Source organism: Gopherus flavomarginatus, chromosome 19 (assembly GCF_025201925.1).
Source record: "Gopherus flavomarginatus isolate rGopFla2 chromosome 19, rGopFla2.mat.asm, whole genome shotgun sequence".
In the NCBI taxonomy this organism is placed as follows: domain Eukaryota; kingdom Metazoa; phylum Chordata; order Testudines; family Testudinidae; genus Gopherus; species Gopherus flavomarginatus.
In genome coordinates this window covers 11,991,826-12,017,550 of record NC_066635.1, presented here as the reverse complement: position 1 = coordinate 12,017,550, position 25,725 = coordinate 11,991,826, and the positions used below count along the sequence as shown (strand labels likewise).

At 39.8% G+C, this 25,725-nt stretch overlaps 1 protein-coding gene across 1 annotated transcript in view; it reads right to left on the bottom strand.

Annotated features, from left to right (window-relative positions):
• The window catches only part of GALNT17 (polypeptide N-acetylgalactosaminyltransferase 17), a 274,088-nt gene that overhangs the window by 167,369 nt on the left and 80,994 nt on the right, over nt 1–25,725 (bottom strand). Inside the window, exon 3 of the mRNA XM_050929492.1 lies at nt 8,031–8,197. Within this exon, the coding sequence (XP_050785449.1) occupies nt 8,031–8,197 (167 nt within the window). The remainder of the gene's footprint in view (nt 1–8,030; nt 8,198–25,725) is intronic.

Below are 25,725 nucleotides of genomic sequence, written 5' to 3'. Positions count from 1 at the left end.
GTTAGGCGCTCTTCTTTAGCGCGCGGGGCCCTCTTAGGCTCGGGGCCTGATTCAGGGGAATTGGCATAAAGCCAGCTCTGCTTATTGGGACCAAAACTCTTGAGTTTGTAGAGCTGGACTGGAAGTCTCATGAGACTAGACTCTCGTGGGAGATTTCCAGCACTTCCTGCTTCCAACTAAATTAGAAACACTTGGCAGTCCTGCTTCCAGCCCCAGATACAACCTGCCTGCAAAAAAAGGGAAAACTGTAGCAAGTGTTTTTGATTCTCAACATAAGGTTTGGTTTTGAGTTAATAACATGCAAACCACTCAGGCTAGGGGCCTAAAACCCTTATTTGCAAAGTATATTCCATTGAATACTACTGAATTCCTATTTGTTCATTTGTTTTTTTAAAATGCTCTGCCTTTTTGCAGAAAAAGAGGAATGCAGGACTGTATCAGAAATTCTGCCCGCTCCCATGAAACCTTACATGGGGTAATATATCTGATTTGTCCACAAAATAAACGAATGCAGAATAATTAAAATAAAATGCACAATACTAGCTATAGTCCTTGATATGGTTGTTGGTATTTCTGCTCCCTTGTAACAATCATAGACAGGCCTCTATTGGGCTGGGAATTGTACAAAATTAGTTTACAATTCTGATGGCAACGAAAACATGCCATGTAAGGGAGGCCAGGTGATGTAGTGGATAGAGGAGTGACTGGGACTCAGGATATCCAGGTTCTGTTCCTAGCTCTGCTTGGTATCCTTGAGCAAGTCACGTCACCTCTCTGCACCTCAGTTTCCCAATCTGTAAAATGATACTTACATCCTTTATAAAGCACTTTGAGATCTACTGATGAAAAATGTGATATCACAGCTAAGTTTTATTATGTACCAAGACAGACTGCAGGCATCATACTGTTAAAACAAATTGCTGGAGAATGATCGACATTTCTGCAAGGCTTAATGGCTCCATCATATTACCTTATCGCCAATGCTCCTGCATGTCTAGGAATTCCTATGGAAGGCCTATTGACCTATTCCCATCCCCCCACACACACACTTCCTTTCAGAAAAATCACTGTTAATGCAATACACAAGGTCAGAACAGTTGCTGAAATATCCGTGGCAAAGTAAGTCACTACTTTAAGAAAACATAGCAACGGAAAACAGAGGAGTAAACAGTAAACTCTATCTATTATGCTTAGCCAGAGAAGTCAAAGAAAATGGGATCAGCTATTCCCTCGTCTTATGCGCATTCTTCCAAGCACATAAAAATAGTGCTTTCATGACTGTCTTTCTGGCATTGTTCCTCCTCATATATCCGTTTCCCTCAGGTAGAGTCTCTGTCTTTTATGCTGAAATGGGGAAGAAGGGGAAAAAAAACCTTGCAACCCAAAGCATCTGCATTGCATACATATATAATTGTGGCAACTTTGGTTTCATGCTGAGCCACTCAGCATGAAACCAAACTGCTGAAGCCCAGGTCACCATGCCCTTACTTCTATTTTTAGCAAGTTCGCTAGAGCCCAGCTAGTTCAGTACATGTACTCGAGCTCCCATTCACATCCTCAGCTGTGAAGTAGACATATTCTTAGTGATGGATGAACCTCAAGTGGCTCAGAGTTCTAGTTTGGTACAGATAAGCACCTAAGATGCTTATACAAACAACTTGGATTGGCAAAACTGCAAGAACAGACCTACGTGCAATGCAACATTCTTTCTTTATTTTATCTGTGCAGGGTTCATTTGGTAAATAAATACCAACTGTATTGCAGCTAACACTGATGGTCCATACTGAGATGGGACTCAAGGAGGAAAACTCAGGTCTGGGTTAGACTTTGGATTTCGACTCTCAGCCCATCCCTGGTTTGTCTCATTAGAAAGATAAGTTTTACGGGTAGGACCTAGGTACAAGTGTAAGGAGTGAATATCTGGCCCCACTGAAGTCAATGGCAAAACTCTCATTGCCTTCACTGGAGCCACAGTTTCACTCAATGATCCAGATTTCCAGGTGAGCAGGGGCTGGTAGGAATCCGAGATTTTGGGACCCTCACATGCTTTTAAATACACAGCCGTGTCCATCCCATTGGCGACCAACTGCAGCCTACCACCCACCTGGGATCTGTGAAGCTCTCACTGCTCAGTTTCTGCAGAGGTTGATTTTGCACCATTCCTTCTAGATAAACTCTGCTGGACTGTAAATCAGAAGTCACTCTCACATATAATCTTAACCTAAATCATGGTAAATTACTCCTAATTTTATCTTGCATTTGTTGGGTTCAGCAAACATTTTAGTGACTGATATTAGCATAAAAGGAAAACAACTTAATTCCTGCCAACACGGCATTGTCAGAACATGCAGCTTTAGGCTCTGAATCCAGAGGGCTCTTGCATTTAGGTCAGTAGCAGCAAATTTATTCTCTGTTACATAAATTAAGAGCTGCTTTATCTCAAAATATTGCATCTTTGTAGCGTAGCCCAGAGCCACATGATGTAATAACTTTGAGCTCAGAAATAGCATGACAGAAATTAGATGACTTCAACAAAGGGAGGGAGGGAGGGGGAAGCCTCCCCTATGAAGTTGTCATTCACATAAATTGGTTACCCTGCCCTGGGCTTCGCTATTTTCAAGGCTTCCTGCTAAATAGAGTAGGGGAGAAAACGTCACACAGTTCAGAGAACTGACTGCAGCTCTGATCAGTTCTGTTGGGCACTTCGTTATAACATTTGGCCCTTCCACATCACCACTGACGCCCAGAAGATTTAAAGAAGCGTCACAAAAACACTAAGGCTCACAGCATCTCTATCAGACACTTTAGCATTATATCCATTTCACTATTTCTGTTTGTAAACTGAGGATCACAGAAGCAAAATGACTTGCCCAAGGTTACAAAGTGAATCAGGAGCAGGGTGGGCGCTGGAACTGGGGCTTCCTGGTTCCAGATCCATTTTTCTAATTACTGGGCTATCTAACCATCTAGCTCCCCACCACGGTATTTGAGTATGTGGACCTCACATGGCTTACAGATGGGTAGTTTGCGACAAATTTGACACTGTGATGGAGTTCAGAGTACGCATCTCCATTCCAACCCTATTCTCCATATTGGTACCCATTCCGCTCTTCCCTTGAAGAGGGCTGGATGGATTCTCTTCCAGCTCACATCCATGTATTTTTTTAAATCACGTTTAAGTTGGAGGTGATAAGTATTAGTACAAGAGGAGGTGAATTTTTGGTATTTGATATTTCATGAGCAACTTCAAGCTGAGCTGGACACTCCTGGTAAACATGCCAGTAGACTCCATTTCAATGATCTCTTGATTCCTATCTGCCTCAATTAATCTTTAGTGGAAGATGAGTCCCAGGAGCTAGAAGCCCTAGAAACCAATATATCTGCTGCTCTGTTAAAAAAATGGTCTGGCTGGATATTCAGATTATGTTTGTCACTGGTAATTTTATTGCGCCACCAAAGCTTTTGGTAACCCCGTGGTCTCCAGCTGTTACCTTCCAGCTGATATCAGTTATACTATCAACTGGAATTGATAATACAGAAGGCTTGGCCAGTTACATAGGCATTTGAGAAGGTTACTTCTGGCTCATCTGCTAGTACCAAAGATTTTGGCTATGAGGATATTGGTTTGATTTTCAGCCAAAGTAATGTGCAAGAAGCACAGAGGATCAGTAGACACGGTGGACGAGAAGGGTCATCTAACTGATTAGGCTGACCTATTGCTGAACTAGAGTTGGGGGGGACCTTTGTAACAAGACTTGGAAATGTGCAAAACTGTGAGTTTCCACATTTAGTTGTGTACCTTTTAGGTGAAGCTAAGGAAAGAGAAGCAGCTGCCAGCGAGTGAATTATAACATATGGATAAAACTGTGCAAAATGTGGTGACTTAGGCTGTATTATGCACCATGCCTTGGGTTCAATAGATCCCAACACACAGCAAAACCTAGAGGGATACAAACCAAATGGTTTGCCATGCCCCTATGTACATTGGTCAGGTCAGCACAATTCTAACCTGGCCACAATCTAGCCAGCGTAATAGTAGCTGTAATTAAACAACTTGTTAATTAGAAGATCTGAGGTACTTTGGGATTTGTGTTTGCTAAGGCAACTTTGATGCCTCACAAGACTTGGAAGGCTCTTACATTCATGTAAGTCTATTAAAACCTTCCCCTTTTTAATGCACTCTTCTTCCAAACCTGTAAAACAGTCAGCTCCCAAGAGAACACATAGGAAGCATTGTTATCGCTGAAATGAGCTGAGGAGCAAGATAATGATATATCCAGTCACAGCGAATATTGTTACGCTGAAGTAAATTACAACCAGTCATATGGATCACTGAATGTACCTAGATATTTTAAGTAGCCTTTTATCTTGGAGTTTTCTTTTATAGTATGAGGTTTTCTTTTCAAAGAGATATTATTAAAGATTAAAAACACTTAGAGAGAGACAGCAGAAAGGCAGGCTATGCTTAAGCAACAGTCTCAGACAAGGTGTGTGACTGTGAGATAGCATATTGTCTCAGGGGCATATTCTGTGTGCCTCCAGCGACCTAGGAAATGTGTTATCGCTCAGAAACACAAGTGGTGTAGCGTCTTTGCAATTATAAACCAGAGCGACAAAAAAACAAAGGCAAGTACAAAACAAGTCTTTACATAAAAGTATACCATGACTTTCAATGGGGAAAAGTTTCGAAACTGAAACTCTCTCATCATTTGCCTTTAGAGGGGTAACATTTTGTTGCAGTACATTTGAGTTTCTATGTTTACAATTCAGGTCTATCCATTAAGAATTGTTACATTTAATATATCTCTGTAATACATTTGTATAAATTTATGTTTGAGATATTTATTTTATATATCACCGTGTACTGATGCAAGGAGGAAGAAAAATCTAATATGTCTTTAAAAATCAGTTTATTCTAATCTGGAACCACAAACATCAAACCATTGGATGGTGTACCTATAAGGCAGAGTTAAGGATGCTTGAGTGCCTGAACTGTGTTTCTTACCTTTTCATGTTGGGATTTCTTTTAAATGTAATCTTAATTCTAAATTTAATTTTAAATTTCCTGGGTGTTGTTATTTTGGGATAATTAAAACATCCCTGTAACGTCTTTTACTCTTAAATTACTAAGATATACTCTCAACCTCAACTCCATCTTAATGTAGATATGCAGGGTTTTTTGTACTTTATAAAGACACACACATACACTCCTCCAAAATATGAAAACCAGGAAGACGAACCATAACTTTTCGAAAGCCACTACTGATTTTAGATTCCTCAGTTTTTGGGTGCCTAGCTGAAAGGGTCCTGATTTTCAGGAAGCTCAGAGTATCTGCCATGTGAAAATCAGGTTCCTTTGAGGTATCTGAAATTTGGCATCCAAGATCTCTAGGTCAGCGATTAAAGCTGCATACCTACATGTCGTCTTCTCACACAGCCCCTCAGAAATACAATCTGCCCATTCATAAGCATCAACAACAAACCAGCCATACTCAACCACAAAGTCATACCCTGAAAACTTTAACTCTGACCCCTGTTTACTCCTAGGATTCCTGGAGAATTAATCATTATTCACTATAACCTGTAGTTTAGAATGTGGAATTATTTCCCTGTCAGAACCTTACTCATTTTATAATATCCATTTGTTTGTAATATTAGAAGAGTGAACCCTAAGATGTCGCTCTTACTATGAGTAACTCTTTTCTCTCACTGAGGCTTCTTGGGCATGAATCAGTAGCCCAAGTGGAGCTCCGGTATGTACGTTGCTTTGTATAATTGATTATAATTTTGCCATCTTGCAGGAAGGCAGAGTCAAAGGTTATCTGGCTTACCGTTGTGACACCGGCTGAGGAATGCTGCAGAGGGATCTGATGTATATCGGAGTGCTTTGAGAGAGCAGCAAACATGTACAGTGAAACAAGCCAACACTTTCTAAAGCTCTGAGGGGCACTAAAGTTAACCAAACTCAGTCTGTGCCCTCCCTCAGCATTTCCTCCACATATTGAATAATATTCGGTTTCTATCCACCATCTGACCTGCCCACAGAAAGCACTGCCTGAGCTAGCACAGTCTTCCTCAGAGCAGATGCCAGTGAAGATGGTGCCTTTTAATCTCAGCAGCAGATAAAGAATGAGAGTTATTAATTTTGTATTCTCATTGCCAGCTGCGGTCTCTGCTATTCAAGGGAGTAACGGTTTTTTAAAGGATTCATTTCATTGTCCTACTCCTTTCATAAATGTCTCGAGAGCTTACCAATAGCATTTGTTGCAATATTAGCTTCAGTGCTGCATACTGAGTGGCTGACAGAGACTGTTTAGATGCATATTTCTTTGCACAAGGCAGGGACTACTGAAGCTAAATAATTAATACACATGGGTTCTCCTTTAAGCCATACTTCACTCTCTATCCAGCCAATGCAGAGTAACTTAGTGGGGTATGTGCAGGATTTCATTCTGATATTTTCAAAGATTTTTTCCCCCTGTAAAACAGAGGTTATACCAAAGACTGCAAACACAAATCACCTTCACCTTTCTTTATTGGTCAGATGAGGAGAGAAATGCCCAGCTTGTGTAAATCACCAATGATTTTTGTTGATTTCAATGAAGCTATGTTGATTTCCATCAGCTGAGGTTCTGACCACAGTTCCCCGAGCCCAAGCAATTATTATAATTCATCAGTTTTCTGTGGTGCTTATTACTGTAGTGCCTATTTTTACAGGCTTGAGATGCTTACTTTATTCCAGCTTTATCTTGTCACATCTTAAATGGAATCTCTCAGCCTTCTTTGGAATGAAAAATCAGCTATCATCCCCCCGGTTCTTCACTTCCAGTTGTAATGTATCACAGGATGTACAGCCCATAATTATTTGTATTATTTCAGCCTATGCAATAGATACTGATGATTTAACCCTTTGTTAGTATTTATTAAGGTTTTTTTTTAAAAAACAATAAATGTTTAAAAATTGAACGCTATCTGATTGTTTTCTATTTTTATAATTTGTATAATTAGAATCAGGATGGAGGAATAATTTGGACTTTGAAAATACCGGCATAGAACCCCCATAAAAACTCAAAATCCAGATAGACTCAGAATCTCAAAGGCAAGAAGAGAAAGTGTATCAAGAGAAATTGAGAACAGATTGGTCCCATGGATGGGCCACAAGGAAACCTAGGCTCTATTCTCTGATCTGCTGCATAATCTCAGGCAGATCACTTCCTCTCTGTTTCCTCTTCTACCCTTTGCCTGTGTATTTATTATTATTATTATTATTATTAACACCACCACCTAGCTCTTATGCAGTGCTTTTCATGCATAAGTCCCCAAGTGCTTTACAAATGGAGGTCAGTATCATTATCCCCCATTCACTGATGGGAAAACTGAGGCACGGGGAGGGAACATGGCTTTCCCACGGACATTCACAAGGCCAGTGGCAGACCCAGGAGTAGAACCTCAGTCCCCTGAGTCCCAGGCTGGTATTCAATGCATAAGATCATGCTATCTACATTTAGATTGTAAGGCTCAGATCCTCAAACGTATTTCGGAGCCTAATTCTCATTGAAATCAATAGGTGTTAGTCTCCAATGTACTTTTGAGCATCTGAGCTTAAGGTTTTGGGGGCAGGGACTGCTGCTTACTATGCATTTGACAGTGATTACAGTAATAATAATAATAATAATTAATTAATGCTATCTAGCCTCCTTCCAATTCACTGAAATAGTTCCTTTTATTCTCCTTGAATACAGATTGCCTGCAAATTTATTTGGAAGTCTAATTTGAGGTTTGATTTTGGTTCTGCTTATACCACTGCAGCTGATGGAATGGACATTGGCCGAGGGGTGGGAAGAACTGTACGCTGAACAGCACCTGATCTTCCAAAGCATGCAGTTCTTCACATCATGAAGCCACTGTCCTCCTATCGCGTTGAACCTCTTTATGTGGTTTTACTCCCCAAGGGGGAAAAACAAACATCCTACTGGACCTTTTGGGGATCAAGTGCTCCATGTTTCTTAAAAGAGCTCAGCCTACGTTACCTTCATCACTGTTGTCATCCACAAGGATAATCTCTTTCAGGAGGTGGGCTGGTGTGTGATTAACAGCGCTGTGCACTGACCGCAGGATCACTGACAATGCTTCATTCACAAAGATGAAAATAATGGAAATCTGGGGCAGATCCTTTGCATATTTCAGCTCTTTGCACCTGTAGCATGAAAAGACACAAAAGGAAACTGGGTTAACAGGATGCACGCTGCAGTGTTAGAAGCTGAGCACACATGCAAAATATTGTAAAGAGCAATATATCAAGCTTTACGACTGTGTAAAGTTGTATATTCTTGCAGACCCCATGTACCATCTCTGCTCTACATTACAGGCAAAGCCCTCTGTGTTTTAGGAACATAGAAATTGCCACACTGGACTGGACCCGTGGCCTATATAGTCTAGTCTCCTGTTTCCAAATATAGCCAGCGCAACTGGGGAAAATTTCCCTCTAAGGAACCTCAGGGAATATGGCTAACTAAGAGGTACAGTTAACTACAGTTGGGTAAACCAGGGATGAGAGAGAGAGAGAGAGAATTACAGAGACACAGACTTCTTTTTTTCTATATATATTTTTCAAATGTTCTTTCAACATGGCAAAAGCCTCTGACTCCATAATTCAAAGTAAAGCCTCCATTCTGATTTAGCTTTAAGATGAATGGATGCTCAGGAATTTGCCTTTTTCTTAAGCTGCACTAGTGTGTTTCTTTCAGTTTGGTTTTTGGGACCTGCCAGAAGGAAAGGAATTTAGTGATCTATGGTCAAACAGCTTTAGCAAATGTTTGCAATGCTCTTTGCTGGCTTTCTTATGCATTTTCTCTTCCATGGGAACATTCTACTCGAGTGTCAACTTGAACTGGCATCTCTGCACTTCACATCTGTACGTGAGTTTTTATGCAGTTCCATAAGTACCTCGCAGTGTTTCAGCATTAATTGCTCAAAATGAGCTTTACTTTTATGGCTAAACATGTATTTGGCTACTTTTCTCTGTGCTGGAGCCGGGAGGTTTTCACTCTGCACCCAAGTTCTTTACTGACAACCCGCAGGTTTGTGTTACATGAACAGCTACTCCTGAGTTTGTGAACAGGAGCATGATGAACAGGATTAAAGTAGTCAGAAATGGAAGAGATCTAAATCTGTTCCCCTGCAAAGGCAGGATATAGTGTCCCAGTGAGACACAGCAGATATTAAATTAATGCTGCCTTTGATCCTATCCAATCGTAACACATTCATCACAGGATGCAAACAGGTGACCATATACAAGTCCATTACTGAGTACAAAGGTGATATATAATAAGTAGGGCTGTCGATTAATCACAGTTAACTAATGCGATTAACTAAAAAAATCAAATTAAAAAAATTAATTGCTATTAATTGCAGTTTTAATCGCACTGTTGAACAATAGAATACCAATTGAAACATATTAACTATTTTTGGATTTTTTCTATATTTTCAAATATATTGATTTCCATTACATCAGATAATAGAAAGTGTACAGTGCTCACTTTATATTATTTTTATTACAAATATTTGCACTCTAGAAATGATAAACAAAAGAAATAGTATTTTTCAATTCACCTCATACTAGTACTGTAGTGCAATCTCTTTATTGTGAAAGTTCAACTTACAAATGTAGATTTTTTTGTTACATATCTGCACTCAAAAACAACAGAATGTAAAACTTCAGAGCCTACAAGTCCACTCAGCCCTACTTCTCGTGCAGCCAATCGTGAGAAGAAACAAGTTAGTTTACATTTATGAGATAATGCTGCCCACTTCTTATTTACAATGTCACCTGAAAGTGAGAACAGGTGTTCACATGGCACTGCTGTAGCTGGCGTTGCAAGATATTTACGTGCCAGATGCGCTAAAGATTCCTACGCCTCTTCATGCTTCAGCCACCATTCCAGAGGACATGCTTCCATGCTGATGACACCCGTTAAAAAAATAATGCATTAATTACATTTGTGACTCAACTCCTTGGGAGAGAACTGTACGTCTCCTACTCTGTTTTACCCACATTCTGACACGTATATTTCATGTTACAGCAGTCTCGGATGATGACCCAGCACATGTTCATTTTAAGAACATTTTCACAGCAGATTTGACAAAACGCAAATAATGTACAAATGTGAGATTTCTAAAGATAGCTACAGCACTCCACCCAAAGTTTAAAAACCTGATGTGCTGTCCAAAATATGAGGGGGACAGGGTGTGGAGCATACTTTCAGAAGTCTTAAAAGAGAAACACTCCGATGCAGAAACTACAGAATCCAGACCACCAAAAAAGAAAATCAACTTTCTGCTGGTGGCATCTGACTCAAATAATGAAAATGAACATGCGTCGGACCTCACTGCTTTGGATCATTATCAAGCAGTACCCATCATCAGCATGGACATATGTCGTCTGTAATGATGGTCCAAGCATGAAAGGACATACGAATCTTTAATGCATCTGGCTTTTTTAATCACGATTAATTTTTTTTAATTGCTTGACAGGGCTAATAATAAGGTCTCTCTGATGAACAAGAGTACTCAAGCCTTCGGAGCCTCCCAATGGCTGGAAGCTCTGGACAGTCAGGTAATTAATCCCTTCTCACTTGTCTTTCGGTGACCCTCTAAATAAGGGTTATCTTCTTCTTCCTTATGAATCCTGTTAGGAGGGGTCTATCACCATAGGACCAAAAAAGAGAGAGCCTGGGACACGAAGTCTGCCCTTGTGAACTATGCAGAACCACTTACTACTAGGGCTAAGTGAGCCTATTGGTATAAAATGACATCTGACCTGGATCGTTGTGCAAAACAACCCAAAGCAAACTAAACCACTGAGTTTCAGAAAAAGTTCAGTTAACAAGTCTCCATTCCCTAGCCCCCTACCGGGAACCATAATGCTGCATTATTATGGGCCAGATTTTAAAAAGCACTCAGCATGATGGGAACACACTGGATGCAGAGCTCTCTCAAAAATCTGACCTGAAGTGTCATAATGGGAAGTGCCAGTATGTTAAGAGGGCCTGAAGATCTAGCCAATCATTTCTACATATTGAAACGTTTTATACATATATACCCACAGAGAATACAACAAGTGATTATTTAACTCCTTTAGGTAACTTCACCAAACCCTCCTGCTTTCCTTAAAGTAAATGGGGAAAGGAAAAGAAGAAAAAGAAAAGGGCACCAGCCCATGCAAAGGGTCATTCTCAATATCATCTGCGAGAGATTAGACTAGAACACCCATTAATGTTAGCTGCAATATAATTAGTATTTATTTATCAAATGAATCCTGGGCAGATTAAACAAAAAGAATGTAACAATCTCTATGACATACAGTTTAAAGTTTGTTGACTCTTGGGATCAATTACTTTATTTTTAATTTTGCTACATGTTTCTTAGGCCACAACAGGCATTGTATATGCTCTGAAATGGGAGGGAGAAAATCAGAAAGATTTCCACAGCAAGACAATTGCCAGATGGTTTATACGTGAACTTTCTTTAGTAGAACAAGCACCTCATATGAAAATAAATCTGTTTTTCCATTGTAACAACTGCCTTCACCCTAGCTGATGCAGCCTCTCCAAAGGGAACATAAGATCATCTAACAGAAACAGATGCTAGAACAGCTCTTTTGGGAAGCATTTCTTTCTAAAATGCATCAACAATGGGCTAAAACAAGAATTGATCCTCAAAATATCAAACGGAACTAAAGCAATTTTCTGATTTAAAAAATTGCCCCTGTGTCCTCCAATACACAATAAACCATGTAAGTGGATAGAGACAGAGAGATATGGACATAATGCTTTATTTTAATTGTGCGTACTCTGCACTGTTGTTCCTCAAGACAGGCTATTCTGGTAGTATAACCCGCTCAGTTTGTGATTCGAGAAACATCCAAACCAAGTGATTTAAGGTTCGCCCACTGTTCATTTACATTCACCCTGCAACACTACTGTCATATTCCATCTGCCCCTGATTATGGAGGACAAATGGATAGAGATGGGGACAACAGATACCAGGATCGTTAATGTGCATAATAGTAAAATCCTCATAAGGCAACCTGGCAGGAGGCAAGGTCTTTCCATAAATACAGTGCTCTCATGTGGCCATGGCTGCAGCCACAATAGGAGGCAAAGTAACAATTCAAAAACAAAATCTCCAAGCAGCTAAAACAAACTTAAGCATCAGTCTTCTTTCAGCATTCTGCCTTCACTTGTTGGCACAAGGAGCAGCTGGTTCAAATGTAGCACTCGCCCTGTGGCCACGTGCAATTGTTCTTCTCCTCCTCTAGGGTACACGGCGATGGTTTGTTATTGACAGACTGACATGTCAACAAATATTCATGTGTTCATTCAAGAAAACACCTAGTGCTTTTTTTCTATCATGGGGCTGAAGGAAATAAAAAATTTAAAAAACCAAACCACAGTGCTTCAGCTCAGCCATAACTGGAGTGGCCAATGGAGAACTTGTACCCCTCATTATTTCTGCTGCTTTTAACATTACATTGGAGGCGGTTTTATTTTTTTCTTAGCACTTGCAGTAAAAAGGAACTGATCTGAGCTCCATGCTTTATTTATGCAGACCATGCGGCTCAGTATAGTTACACGCTGTGGTTTGGGAAATATTTCTTGCACATTTTGAGATATTAGTGTAGGAGCAAAGGATCCGCTATACCCTATAAGCTCATCAGTCTGTCAGAACCTGAGTATTGCCATGACCTGTGGCCGTTACTGGCGGATAATGAGAGGAAGTTGGAATATCTGTAATGGATAGGGTGAGAGAAGAATTCCCTGCCAACCTGGAACATGACTATGCCCCGAAGCATGAGATGCACTTATTGTCGCCTTAGCAGATATAACTATATTGTTATAAGAAAATTCAGCCCCTTTCAAAAACAGAGAAATGCATTATATGAAAGATCTGTTGTGCTTCTCATTAATTGAGAAGAATGAGTCTTCAATGGCCAGTGTCCTTTCAGAAGCTAACCAAGAGCAGAATGAACAGTGCCTGGGGGGAAATGTCAACAATACTGCAACATTTCAAGAATGCTCAAGCTATCAAAATGATCTTTTACACCAGGGGTTATCAACCTTTCTCTTTCTGATCCCTCCCCCTGCAACATGCTATAAAAACTCCATGGCCCACCTGTGCAACAACTGTTTTTCTGCATATAAAAGCCAGGGCCGGCATTAGGGGATAGTAAACAGGGCAATCACCTTGGGGCCTGGTGAGTCTAATGCTGGCCATGCTCAATGGACCCCTTGAAACCTGCTTGCAGCTGCCAGGAGGTCCCGGACCCCTGATTGAGAACCACTGTTTTAGAGTACTATATTAATACAAGAAACACAATCCCTGGACATGAGTCAATTGTCTGATTTCCAGACAAAGCCACAAAATTCTGATCCAGATCTGAAATGCTCCCAAGGTCAGTGGGAGTTGGATTTGGGACACTGGTTCAGCTTGTTAGTGAAATCAGGACCCAAACCCCAGATCTGGAATTTAATGTTTACAGGAGTGTCCAGATCTTGGATTTTGGCTCTACTTCGGGAATGAGCCCCTCTCTCTATTTATAGTTTATGTATCTATATGGTATTTCTTGTGGGACCAGCAGTGAAAATACTATAATACCATGACAAAGGATCTTCTCATGGTAATTCTGGACCTAATCAGAAAGAGGAAATATCATGATAAAGCCTGTTTTTGCATATTTCCAGCCTAATACTGCAGTCCAGAAATTTGCTAGGGTTTCAATAACTATAAAACATTTGGTTTCTTACCAGAACAAAGTGTCTTTGGAGGTTCTTTAGAGATACTAATAATATATACATAGATTTTAAAATCGGAAGGGCCCATTATGATCGTCTAGTCTAAGTTTTAACATGGCCCCACTTGGGACTTTGTTAAGAGTTATCTTCTGTCTTCTAGGTGCAATATCTTGCCTGTGTCAAAAAATCTACCTCTACCATGATCCCAAAAAATCACTCCCTTCCTGCATTGGTTAGACAAGTAGAAATCTGAGGATGAGATTATTTCGTCATACTCCCAACCCACATCCAATCCATCTGTCTGTTTCATCCTCGTATTGCAACTTGTCTGATACACGCACTGTGAACAATCTTAGGAATGGATTGCCGACCCTGCTATTTGTCTGTTTAGCTCCAAGGGAGCCCTGATCCTTAAATGGGCTTCTCAGGTGCCACTATCCTATTTAAATAAAAAACAAGTGATGAGACAGAGAGGCCTTCCAACCAGCAGCGAAAGGATTAACGAGATCCTATGACGCTAGTTAGCCCCATCCTGCTGTACCTGCAGCCATTGCCAAACCTGGAGGGGGAATAAAAGGAGAGAGAGCCTGGCTCCGTTCAGGGCTAGCTGGCCTGGAAGGAAGACAGAGCTCTGCCTAAAACAAGCTTCGCTTGCAGAGTTGCGGAGAGATGAGTCTGCTAGCTGGAGCAGTCACCGGGGAAGAACAATTAGATCCCAAGCAGTAAGCAACTCATGAATCAGAAACTGCTTGGAAAGCAATCCTGAAGGGCAGGAACGCCCCCCTGGAGAACTTGGGGATGGTCGAGTACTAAGCTAGGTTTAGTTTTTCTTGTCAAACATTTTGTGGCTAAGCTCCTCAACCCCACACAGAAGGTGATAAAACTGGAGGGACAATTAGCCAGTGGGCTGGCGCTCAGCTCAGCGGGCAGCAGAGAGAGAGATTCTCCCCACCCCTGGGAAAAAACACTCTAATACTATTTTTTGTATTAAAAAAATCACATTCTTGTATGTAAAGTGGGGTCGAGACTGGGGTCTAGTGTTCTTGGTATATGTTGAGAGGTCCTTGCTTGCGTTATTTACTCCTTGTAAGGAAACAGAATAAAAATGCTGATAACTGAACACAAAATTAGACTCCGATGAACATCAGAGTATTTATTCAATAATAGGTTCTGCTAAGCATCCAGGAGTTTGGATTCTTTTCTGTACCTTTTTGCTGTGGAATTTGGGCTGGGAATTTTATGAGAACAGGATCTGTCAATGTTCCTAGTAATAGCGAGACGTGGATCGAGTCTGCTGCCTATCATAGGGCTTCCTGTTGCTGCTGTAAAGAGGAAGCACAGAGATGCTTTTAAGTACAAAATAAGCTTTTGGAATCTCTGGAATCACATCTGCAAGCGTGTACAAAACCACAATGTTTCTGGCTTGGGTTTGTTGAAGATTTTGCATGAGTTCTTCCTCTCTCTGGACCAGTTTGCTCATCTGTACCCAGAACTATAGAAAATTGAGGTGTAACACCACTGAGGCTATCAAAAGATTTCATCATCTTCACTCTGAGCTCTCAAAGGCCTAAAGCTTCAACTCTGCAGAGGAACCATAGGAAAGGCACTTGAGCCTGACTCCTTCTGCAAAGCTCTTCTCCAACCCTGCATCCATATCTCATTTTCTTGACATCTCAAATACTGACTGATCAGCATTAGTGAGTTCTGAACCAAAGGGCAAGTCTAAGAAATGTCAATGCAAATCTGGAATGTTGTTGTCAATGCACCACATATAAATCCATAACCTCCCCTCTTCCTGCTTATGTTGGTATGGTTATGGTATGTAAGACTCTGGTCCTAACTCTACTACATTTTTGCCATGTTATGAAACCATTTTTAAATGTTGAGTTTAAGAAAAAATTCTTTCCGTAATTAGGGAGGCAAGTTTGATAGGGGCCAAAGTTTGGTTGAACAGCTTCTCCAACCCCTTTTTAGGACTCAATCACTATCTACTCTTGATTGTAAGGACTGGTTGATCCGAATTACACAACCTACTATTAAGAGAACAAAAGGTCAAGCAATGAAACTGAAAGACAGTCAAATTTAAAACTGGTGAAAGGAAATATTTTTTTAAACAATGCTTCGTTAACATGTGGAACTCCTTGCCACTAGATACCAGTGAGCTCAAGAGATTTGACATTTATATGATTAATAAGAACATCCAGAGTTACATTTAATTATAAGTGATATAAATCCTCATGCTGCAGGGCATAAGCCAATTTTAAACATGTGGAAGTTAATGAGACACTTCTACAATTATTCCAAACTTAGCCACTAGAATTTTGTTTGCACATTCTTATGAAGAATCTGGTACTGGGTTCCACTACAGACAGGACACTGGCTGATATCCCTAAGGTGATAGGGAATAGCCAGCATGGATTTGTAAAGAACAAATCGTGTCAAACCAATCTGATAGCTTTCTTTGATAGGATAATGAGCCTTGTGGATAAGGGAGAAGCGGTGAATGTGGTATACCTAGACTTTAGTAAGGCATTTGATACGGTCTCGCATGATATCCTTATCGATAAACTAGGCAAATACAATTTAGATGGGGCTACTATAAGGTGGGTGCATAACTGGCTGGATAACCGTACTCAGAGAGTAGTTATTAATGGCTCCCAATCCTGCTGGAAAGGTATAACAAGTGGGGTTCCGCAGGGGTCTGTTTTGGGACAGGCTCTGTTCAATATCTTCATCAACGACTTAGATGTTGGCATAGAAAGTACGCTTATTAAGTTTGCGGACGATACCAAACTGGGAGGGATTGCAACTGCTTTGGAGGACAGGCAAAATTCAAAATGATCTGGACAAATTGGAGAAATGGTCTGAGGTAAACCGGATGAAGTTCAATAAAGACAAATGCAAAGTGCTCCACTTAGGAAGGAACAATCAGTTTCACACATACAGAATGGGAAGAGACTGTCTAGGAAGGAGTATGGCAGAAAGAGATCTAGGGGTCATAGTGGACCACAAGCTAAATATGAGTCAACGGTGTGATACCGTTGCAAAAAAAGCAAACGTGATTCTGGGATGCATTAACAGGTGTGTTGTGAGCAAGACACGAGAAGTCATTCTTCCGCTCTACTCTGCGCTGGTTAGGCCTCAACTGGAGTATTGTGTCCACTTCTGGGCACCGCATTTCAAGAAAGATGTGGAGAAACTGGAGAGGGTCCAGAGAAGAGCAACAAGAATGATTAAAGGTCTTGAGAACATGACCTATGAAGGAAGGCTGAAATAATTGGGTTTATTTAGTTTGGAAAAGAGAAGACTGAGAGGAGACATGATAGCAGTTTTCAGGTATCTAAAAGGGTGTCATCAGGAGGAGGGCGAAAACTTGTTCACCTTAGCTTCTAATGATAGAACAAGAAGCAATGGGCTTAAACTGCAGCAAGGGAGATTTAGGTTGGACATTAGGAAAAAGTTCCTAACTGTCAGGGTAGTTAAACACTGGAATAGATTGCCTAGGGAGGTGGTGGAATCTCCATCTCTGGAGATATTTAAGAGTAGGTTAGATAAATGTCTATCAGGGATGGTCTAGACAGTATTTGGTCCTGCCATGAGGGCAGAGGACTGGACTCGATGACCTCTCGAGGTCCCTTCCAGTCCTAGAGTCTATGAATCTATGAACTAGTGTCACAATTCCCAAGCAGGCCAACTACTTGGGGGACTGCAATTTCTGCACCCTATGGCCCCATATTGATTCAGTAACTCACAAGCCAGCCAATCTTCTACCACAGAGGCAAGGAAGAGATGGGAGCAACGGGCAGGGTGAGAAAATTCATGGTTCAATTTTCCCATCCCATAAAGTAGCATAGGGCACCAAATATGTATCATCCCTGAACACACCCATACAAGCCATGACATTTTAATACCTTTGTATATACTGTACATACAAACTTTTTTTATTTAAACACACATCCATGCCTCGTCTCTTCACCTACCCAGCAGGCTGCCAGCATCCCTGACTCCATCAAACAGAATTAGGAATGTTTACAACAGTCCACATATTCTGGGGCTATAGGCAAATTTAACAATCCTTCCAATGGAAGAGAAATGAACACAGCCCTGCCCATGAGGAGAAATCATCTGCAAAGCATTCTCTATTGAAGCACTGGGAGCATTGTGCAAACCATTTACACTCAGTGGTAAACAGCAGCATTCAAGCATTCTAGAGTCAGTGCCCAACAGAAAAACCAGCTAGGATGCCAAAATTCCAAAACACTGTGGAAACATTAAATCAAAAGGGGAGAGGATACCCCACATTTGCAGGTAAAGGTCCATCATATGATAGCTCACCAGATGTGCACATGCATTCATGACAATGACTTAGAATAATTGCTACCTAATACTAAATACTGAGAGTACTGGTACTTTGGGCAAATTAGAATATTCATTCTGAGGATCTAACAAGAAAGTGCAACTTTAAGACTCAGTGAAGCATGAATTATTACCTCCATTTTACAGAGGAGGAAATTGAGGCACAGCAAGGCTAATTGACTTGCCCAAGAGATGGCAAGTCATTCTCAGAGCAGGAAACAGAAAAGCATGCAGCTTTAGCAACTAGATCTCCTTAGAGGAGAAAGGCTATTAACAAAAAAGGGTCCCTCCTTGGTAAAGCGTGTCCCTTGCTGTCCTCCTTTTCCTTGTGCTGCTTCATCAGCACCAAGCAGATGGAAAGATTTTCCCCAGAAACAGTGCAATTCTTAGAAGTGTCAAAGTCTGGCTGGCCAGTCATATACCACTCATTCCGCATTGGCTGTCTTCAATTTCTCTTAGTGAAATATGTCGCTGGGGTCCAGATTTTCAAAGCACTCCTCACTCATTTCAGTATCTAAACCAAGAGGCTCAATTTTCTAAAATGTTTAGCACACAGCTAGCCATTGAAATATAATTATTAATCATTTCTTTGCTGGCCACCATACAAAATAAATCATCCTAACATGCTTATCCAGAGCATATCCTTTACTGACATTCCTTTCTTCTATGCAGTTTTGTTGTAGCCGTGTCGGTCCCAGGATTAAGAGAGACTGAGGTAATATCTTTTATTAGACCAACTTCTGTTGGTGGGAGAGACAAGCTTTCCTGCCAACACAGAGGCCTTCTTCAGCTCTCTGTAAGCTTGAAAGCTTGTCTCTCTCACCAACAGAAGATAGTATCTTTTTTGGACCATCTCACATTCCTTTCTTGTGGGAGGTTTAAAGATTTGAATATTTAATTGGGCAAATGTTCTTTTGATTATTGGAATAAATGATTTGTAACTTTTTGTCTTTGAGAACATCGATAAACTGGGGAAGTGCTGAACTATTTGGCTGCGTCTTTTGTAGTTTTTCTATAAAACTTGGTCCAATGGCATAAAGAGAGTTCAGGTTCATGAATTCATAATTTTTGTATGCCTCTCTTTGCGTCTCTCAATAACATCTGTTGTTAAAATGCAAGAGTAAGGTAAAGTGCAATAAAGAACTCCCTGCAGAACTTTTGTAGATTTGACGGTGGAATTCTCTCCGAAATTATCATAATTTAATATAGATTTATACTTGACCATGAACAAATGCATGAAGGAAGAGAACATTCTCTATGCAAAAAGATGTATTATTAATTATACCTGCACTTTTGCCAAAGTCTCTTCCACTATTCAGCAATCTCTGTCCATAGGTGGCCCCCATCAGCACATCAAAGTACCTCATAGGAATTCATGAATTTATCCTCCCAGCATCCCTATAAAGTAGGGAAGATTTATTTTCCCTGTTTTTCACATGGGAAACTGATGCATACAGACAAACTGTCTTATCCGTGGCCACACAGGGAGTCTGTGGCAGAGCTGGGAATTGAACTTACATCTTCTGAGGACAGGTCTACATTTAAAGTTTAGATGGGCATAGCTATGTTGCTCAGGGATGTGAAAAATTCACACCCCTGCACACCACAGCTATGCCAACCTAAGCCGCAGGGCAGACACAGCAAGGGTCATGGAACAATGCTTCCGTCACTCTATCTTAGATTACCTGCAAAGACAGAGATAAACCTTTCACAATTGCTGTAAGAAGTGTCTACACTCTGGCATGACAGTACGATAGCTACAGCTCGTTAGCTGCGCTGCTGTAGCTCCTGGCGTATCGACAAGCCCAGAGTCTCACTCAAGAGTTTAACTGCAACCTTCATCCCCTTTAATTAAGACATTAATTATTTAAGTGCCACAAGCCCCCATCTGAGGTTAGCATTCTTGGCCCTGTAAACTGTGGCACACAAAAATTAAGTGGTTAACCCCCAAGTCACTGGAACAGAGGAACAAAACCCACGAGTCCAGACTAAAATCACTAGACAACTTTTAATTCTCAGACTGGGGTTACAGATGAGAATTTTTTAAAGAAGTATGCAAAATGCTCCATCAGAAAATAGCTGAACACACAGATGCTATTTTGAAAATAAGCACTTAAAATAGCCAATGGTCTTGATGAAGGTCTGCGTACAATACTTTACAAAAATGTGCCTTGATGCTATAGAGAGCTAAGCACCCTCAGCTCCCGTTTGACTTAATTGGAAGATGAAAGCGCTCAGCACCTTTCAGGACTGGGCTGCAACACTTAAGTCTTGGAGCCAGTACTTCCAAATTCTGTTCCTGGTTTTGCTACTGAACTGTCAAACACGCTCCCTGGCTCAGTTTATTAGAGGTCTTGTGTCCCATTAGTGTACTCACTAGTAAGGTGGGAAGAATATTGACTGAACACAAAGGGGTTTTCTGAGACTTTTACTTTAAAGTGCTTTGAGATCTATGGAAGTGTCAATTAACAAATCTAAGCTTTGACATTCTCTGTTGGGCACATCAGATATTCATCACGTCATTTAAATGTAATATGGTGCCTGAGAATCCCAGTTCACTTACTCTAGGTTAGCACTTGATACTGATGGGAGTTTAGTGAAAAGTGGCTCCTTGCCTCTTTGCTGTGCAGATCAATATACAACTGCTGGAATCTTTGCCTGTCAAATTTAAAGTGCAATTATTTGTATATAACATTATTATAAGAACTTCTTATCCTAGTGGGCATGTAATTTTGTAACTTATCCTGTATGCGGTATGGACAAATGTATAAAGTAGGTGACTATAAAGTCTGCATGGCCTGGAATAGCGTGAGGAATGATACCATTGCTGTGATAGGTATTATAAAAATGATACATTTAAAAGAAATAACTGAGTTCACAGATGATTTTTTTCTCTAATAATGGATCCACCTTAGACTGCCTAGAGGGTGATTTCAGGACTGGTGAAATTAATTTTTGCCTTTTACTAGTGTCTGTAGAAGTTTTCATATAAATTCACTTAATATCTATCATCGAACTGGTGAGTCTGTACCACTGTGGCGATGCTGAGCAGTACTTGGAAAGCTTTCAATTTGTTGCCTCATGGAATCTGAAATCGAAAAAGTCTTTAAAAAACAGAATCAAACCACAGAAGCCAGTCTTGACATGATTCACACAAAATTTCCATTTCTCGCACCTCACCTCATACATCACTATCAGCTCGTCATAACTGAATTGCCATATTGCATCACAAAAGCACACAGTTTAATGAGACCGGTAACTGTGTAAGCTTGCTTTGGGATGACAGCTGGCAAATGGAAATGCTGTGGTTGGTGATAATAATACTTTGTTCTTCTACAGACCTTCCAAGGATCTGAAAACACTCCTCAAACATTAGTTAAGGTTAGTTATTAGTTAATTAATAATTAACTAGTAAAAGGTATTCCCTCGCCCCCTTTTACATTTGGGGAAAATGAGGAATGGAGCAGTCTAGTGACTTCCCTAAAAATCATACCATTAATTAATTTCAGAGTCAGAACGAGATCTCAAGGGTACTGACTCCTGATCTCCTTGCTCTAAATTCTCAGACAACATGCTTCCTCTGATTTTCCTGTTTTAAAAATAACAGGCAAAATTCATCCCTGCAAAAACTCCATTGGGACAGAGTCTGCTCTCAGTGACATAGGTGTAAACCCAGAATATCTTCCCTAGCCTAATGAAGTTACTCACGGGTTGAATTTGGCTGGTTATTTTTTCCCCACTAGGAAAAAGGCAAGGCATAGGGGTGGAGGGGAGAGGTATTGTAAGGCTACCACTCAGTATAAGTAAGTGTCAAATGAGGATAACACTATCCTACTTCCCAGGCATGTTTAGGGTACGTCCAGACTACCCACCGTATCGGCGAGTAGCAATCGATTTCTTGGGGATTGATATATCATGCCTTGTCTAGACGCAATATATCGATCCCCGAACGTGCTCCCCATCGGAACTCCACAGGAGCACGCGGTGGTATCAGAGTCGATAGAGGAGTCGTGGACGTCAATCCCGCGCCGTGAGGACTCGAGGTAAATCGATCTAAGATACTTTGACTTCAGCTGCGCTATTCACATAGCTGAAGTTGCGTATCTCAGATCGGTACCCCCCCTAGTATAGACCAGGACTTAGACTGATGAATTTGGCTCAACGCTGCTAGAGAACTGAGAACTGCATGGTTGTACAGATTTCAATAGTTATTTGGAGCTGTTGGCAGGGATTTTAAAAGCACCTAAATGAGTTAAGTACCACTTTAAGTGCCCCACTAGGCACCTATTCATATCTTCAGATACATAAATACTTTAGAACATCTGGCCCCAGGTGCCTAACTTGAGTAGGCGTTTATGTAAATCCCACACATTTTTAAAACTACAAAACATGCACATTTGTGCCATTGTAACTGAGAGACTAACCAGCCATAGTAGAGACAAGTTTTCTTCTCAGTTGAATCAGTGGCTGTACAGATTCATATTTGTTATTTGGATATACAATGAATAGTTAGGTATATATCTGATGCATACCAAATACAAAGTGCATACTATACACATACATCAATGAGGCCAGTAGAGTTTACTGAATATAGGAGATTTTCAGTTCAAACAGTATTCAACCACCGGGACACAAGATATAGAAGTGTCCAAACCAGATACAGTACAGGAATCTAGATTACAACTTCCCCAGAGTTCAAAGATGTTTGGATCGGTTATTTTGTTTTGGGTCCTTCATTAGGAGGAAACCCTTTTCAGTATAGACATACTTTGTTTGCACTGACATATATGTTTTATTGATACAGCTGTGAAGCCATGGGAGATGAGTTCTTACACATCAACATCCAATGCGGAGTTGATTGGGCAGAATGTTTTTGTCATGATCAGACTGCAAAGCACAATAGCCGAAATATAATACATGTTATAAATCATGCTCAAATCTTCTTTTAACCTGTTGACTGGGCTTTTATTGCATGCAGGTGCATATGTCTGCATGTGAGACCATGCTTGTTTTATGTTCACTAATCCAGTGCTCACTTTTCTCCCCCTGTAATACATGTATGAACTACTACAGCATCTTTATTGTTTGCTGTCTTCAAATCTAAGCAGAATTCTCCCTAAACTATAGATACACAATAATTCCGTAAATTAACCCTATCAATCTGAAGAATGTTCAATTCACTTGCTCTGCACACATATCAGGTTTACTCAGGATATTAACTGATTCTCATTTTCATCTGCAAAGATTATGAACGGGCTTAAAAGAAAGAAAACCTTCAGACTGCTATTCATGATGACTTTCCTAATCATGTTGCATTCTCTGATGTGGAGGTTTATTTTAGTTTGCATTTTGCTGATTCAGTCGCACGTCTTCTTGTAAAAAGAGTTATCAATAGAAAATCAATTACATAATTTATGAAGTAGAGGGAAAAGTAGAACCTCTTTCTCCACACAAACATACTCTTAAATGGCTTAAAATAGGAATGCTTAAAGAATTCAGAACACACGTATTCAGGCAAATATTGTATCTCTGATCTTTAGCAAATGTTATAAGGAAAATGTTTAAAAATTAGGTAAATAGATTAGAGGTTTAAGCAAGATATATTTGAAAGATTTCCCCATGAAATTTGCATTTTAATGTACCTATTTTATTTGCAGCACACAATAATATTTTTTAAGTTATGTGACAAATTATAAAATAAGGAAGTACTGAAATATGCATTATAATTTAACTATACAAGTTTATAGGGACATTTTAACGTGCACATTATTTACTAAATAGAAGCAGTTATGTTCCGATAAATGATCTCCTGAGCAATATGTATAAAACAGAACATACAAAATAAGATTATTTTTGTAAAATGTTCCCATAATTATGTTATTGCAGAACAAGTAGAAAACAGTAATGAAGGCACCACAGTCATTATGGAGTTACCAACAATAATTATGCCCTCCACCCCCCCCACACATTTTGCCAAAATATATTAATGACTGGAAAAAATAGTCACTGAATTTTATGAATTGAAAGTAAATGAACAAGCACAATTTTAAGAAAAGTAAAACTAAATATCACAAAGTATACGTTCATTTATTTTCACAATTATAGTTTAGTTGTATTTGTTTATGAAAATATAGTAACTTCCAGTCATGGACCAGATTCAGCAAAGTGTATCAACATGTGATTAACTTCAAGCACATGGCTAATCCTATCCATATTCAGCACTGCACTGAAGCACTTAATTTAACTGAATCAGGTCCTCTGTTAGTAAATGTTCTATAGTATGTTTTGTAAAAATAACATTTGTTTTGATAATATGAGCCTTCATGGCACCATTCTGCTATGAAATGTTTAAGAAGTAAGAAACATTGTTTGTTGTTGTCAGTAACTAGTACTCATCAGAAAATTGACCATTAGTGATATCTACTGTGCATAAGATATCTGTATATCTGTGTTTATATATATATATTTAAGAAAATGAAAATCCATGTCTTCCCAAAACTTTTCGAAGTTATTACTCATGCTGCACATCATGACCACACACAATTTCATCACAGACATGGAAACAGAACCCAGAGGTTCTTATTCCAAAAGCAGTCTTCTACCAACTAAGCTAAAGGAGACTTTCCAGCACTTGTTAGCAGTGGAGGGCCTTAAGACCCATAGTTAAAGCAATTCTGATTCCATCCTGTAGCTGGCAGCAATGCACATACAGATTTGCTAAATACAGTATCTTTGGACACATATGTATAAAATTCTGGTTGAAAAATAATGGTACAAGTTGGACAATGAACTCCCAATTTCAAACAAAAAGGCTCATTTTATTTTTACCTGTTCTCTATCCATTGCTATATTCAGATTTTAAAACTAAGGATTTGTTTTTATCTACAAGGTGTTATAAAGCCCGAAATAAAGACCTCTAGTTATGTGATGATCTTTAAATTTTATTCATTTTAAATGGGGTTATATACAAGTTCAAGTAATCAAGCGTCAGAACTCTATGCTAGTATAGATCATGTAGCTAACGCCGAGCATTACTGTATATAGCCAAAGTTACAAATGAAAAACAGGTGGTACCAACACCAATTACAAGTGTCAAATATTTTAAAGAGTTTGTGTGCACATATTGTTCAAACGGGAATTACTGAAAATCTAGTAACTTTCTCCACATGCACACACATTTGGATACATTTAAGAACAAAGATAAAATACTGCTACTTATTTAATATAAAGATTGTATTAGCATCAGTGCTGCAGAGCCAACATGGTAACCTAAGAGAAAGCTGCATGCTTCTGTGCCCTATGCATAATCAACAAAAGAAGCCGCTAAAGTCTAACTGTGGCATCTTTATTTAAGAGGCAGATAGAGCACATTTTGATTTCCAGATTTCTGGTTGCATTTGCATGTGAAAATTAGGGCATTATTTGCTGGTGATGATGCATGAGAAAGAAAGAACCCATACTGGTTTTCAGATCTCAAGTTGAGTTTGTGAGACTAGCATTTGGTAAGGAGCAAATCTGCTCTGGCAATCACAGAGAAGGGATAAATATGGAAAACCTTCAGTGTTTAAGTCAGCAT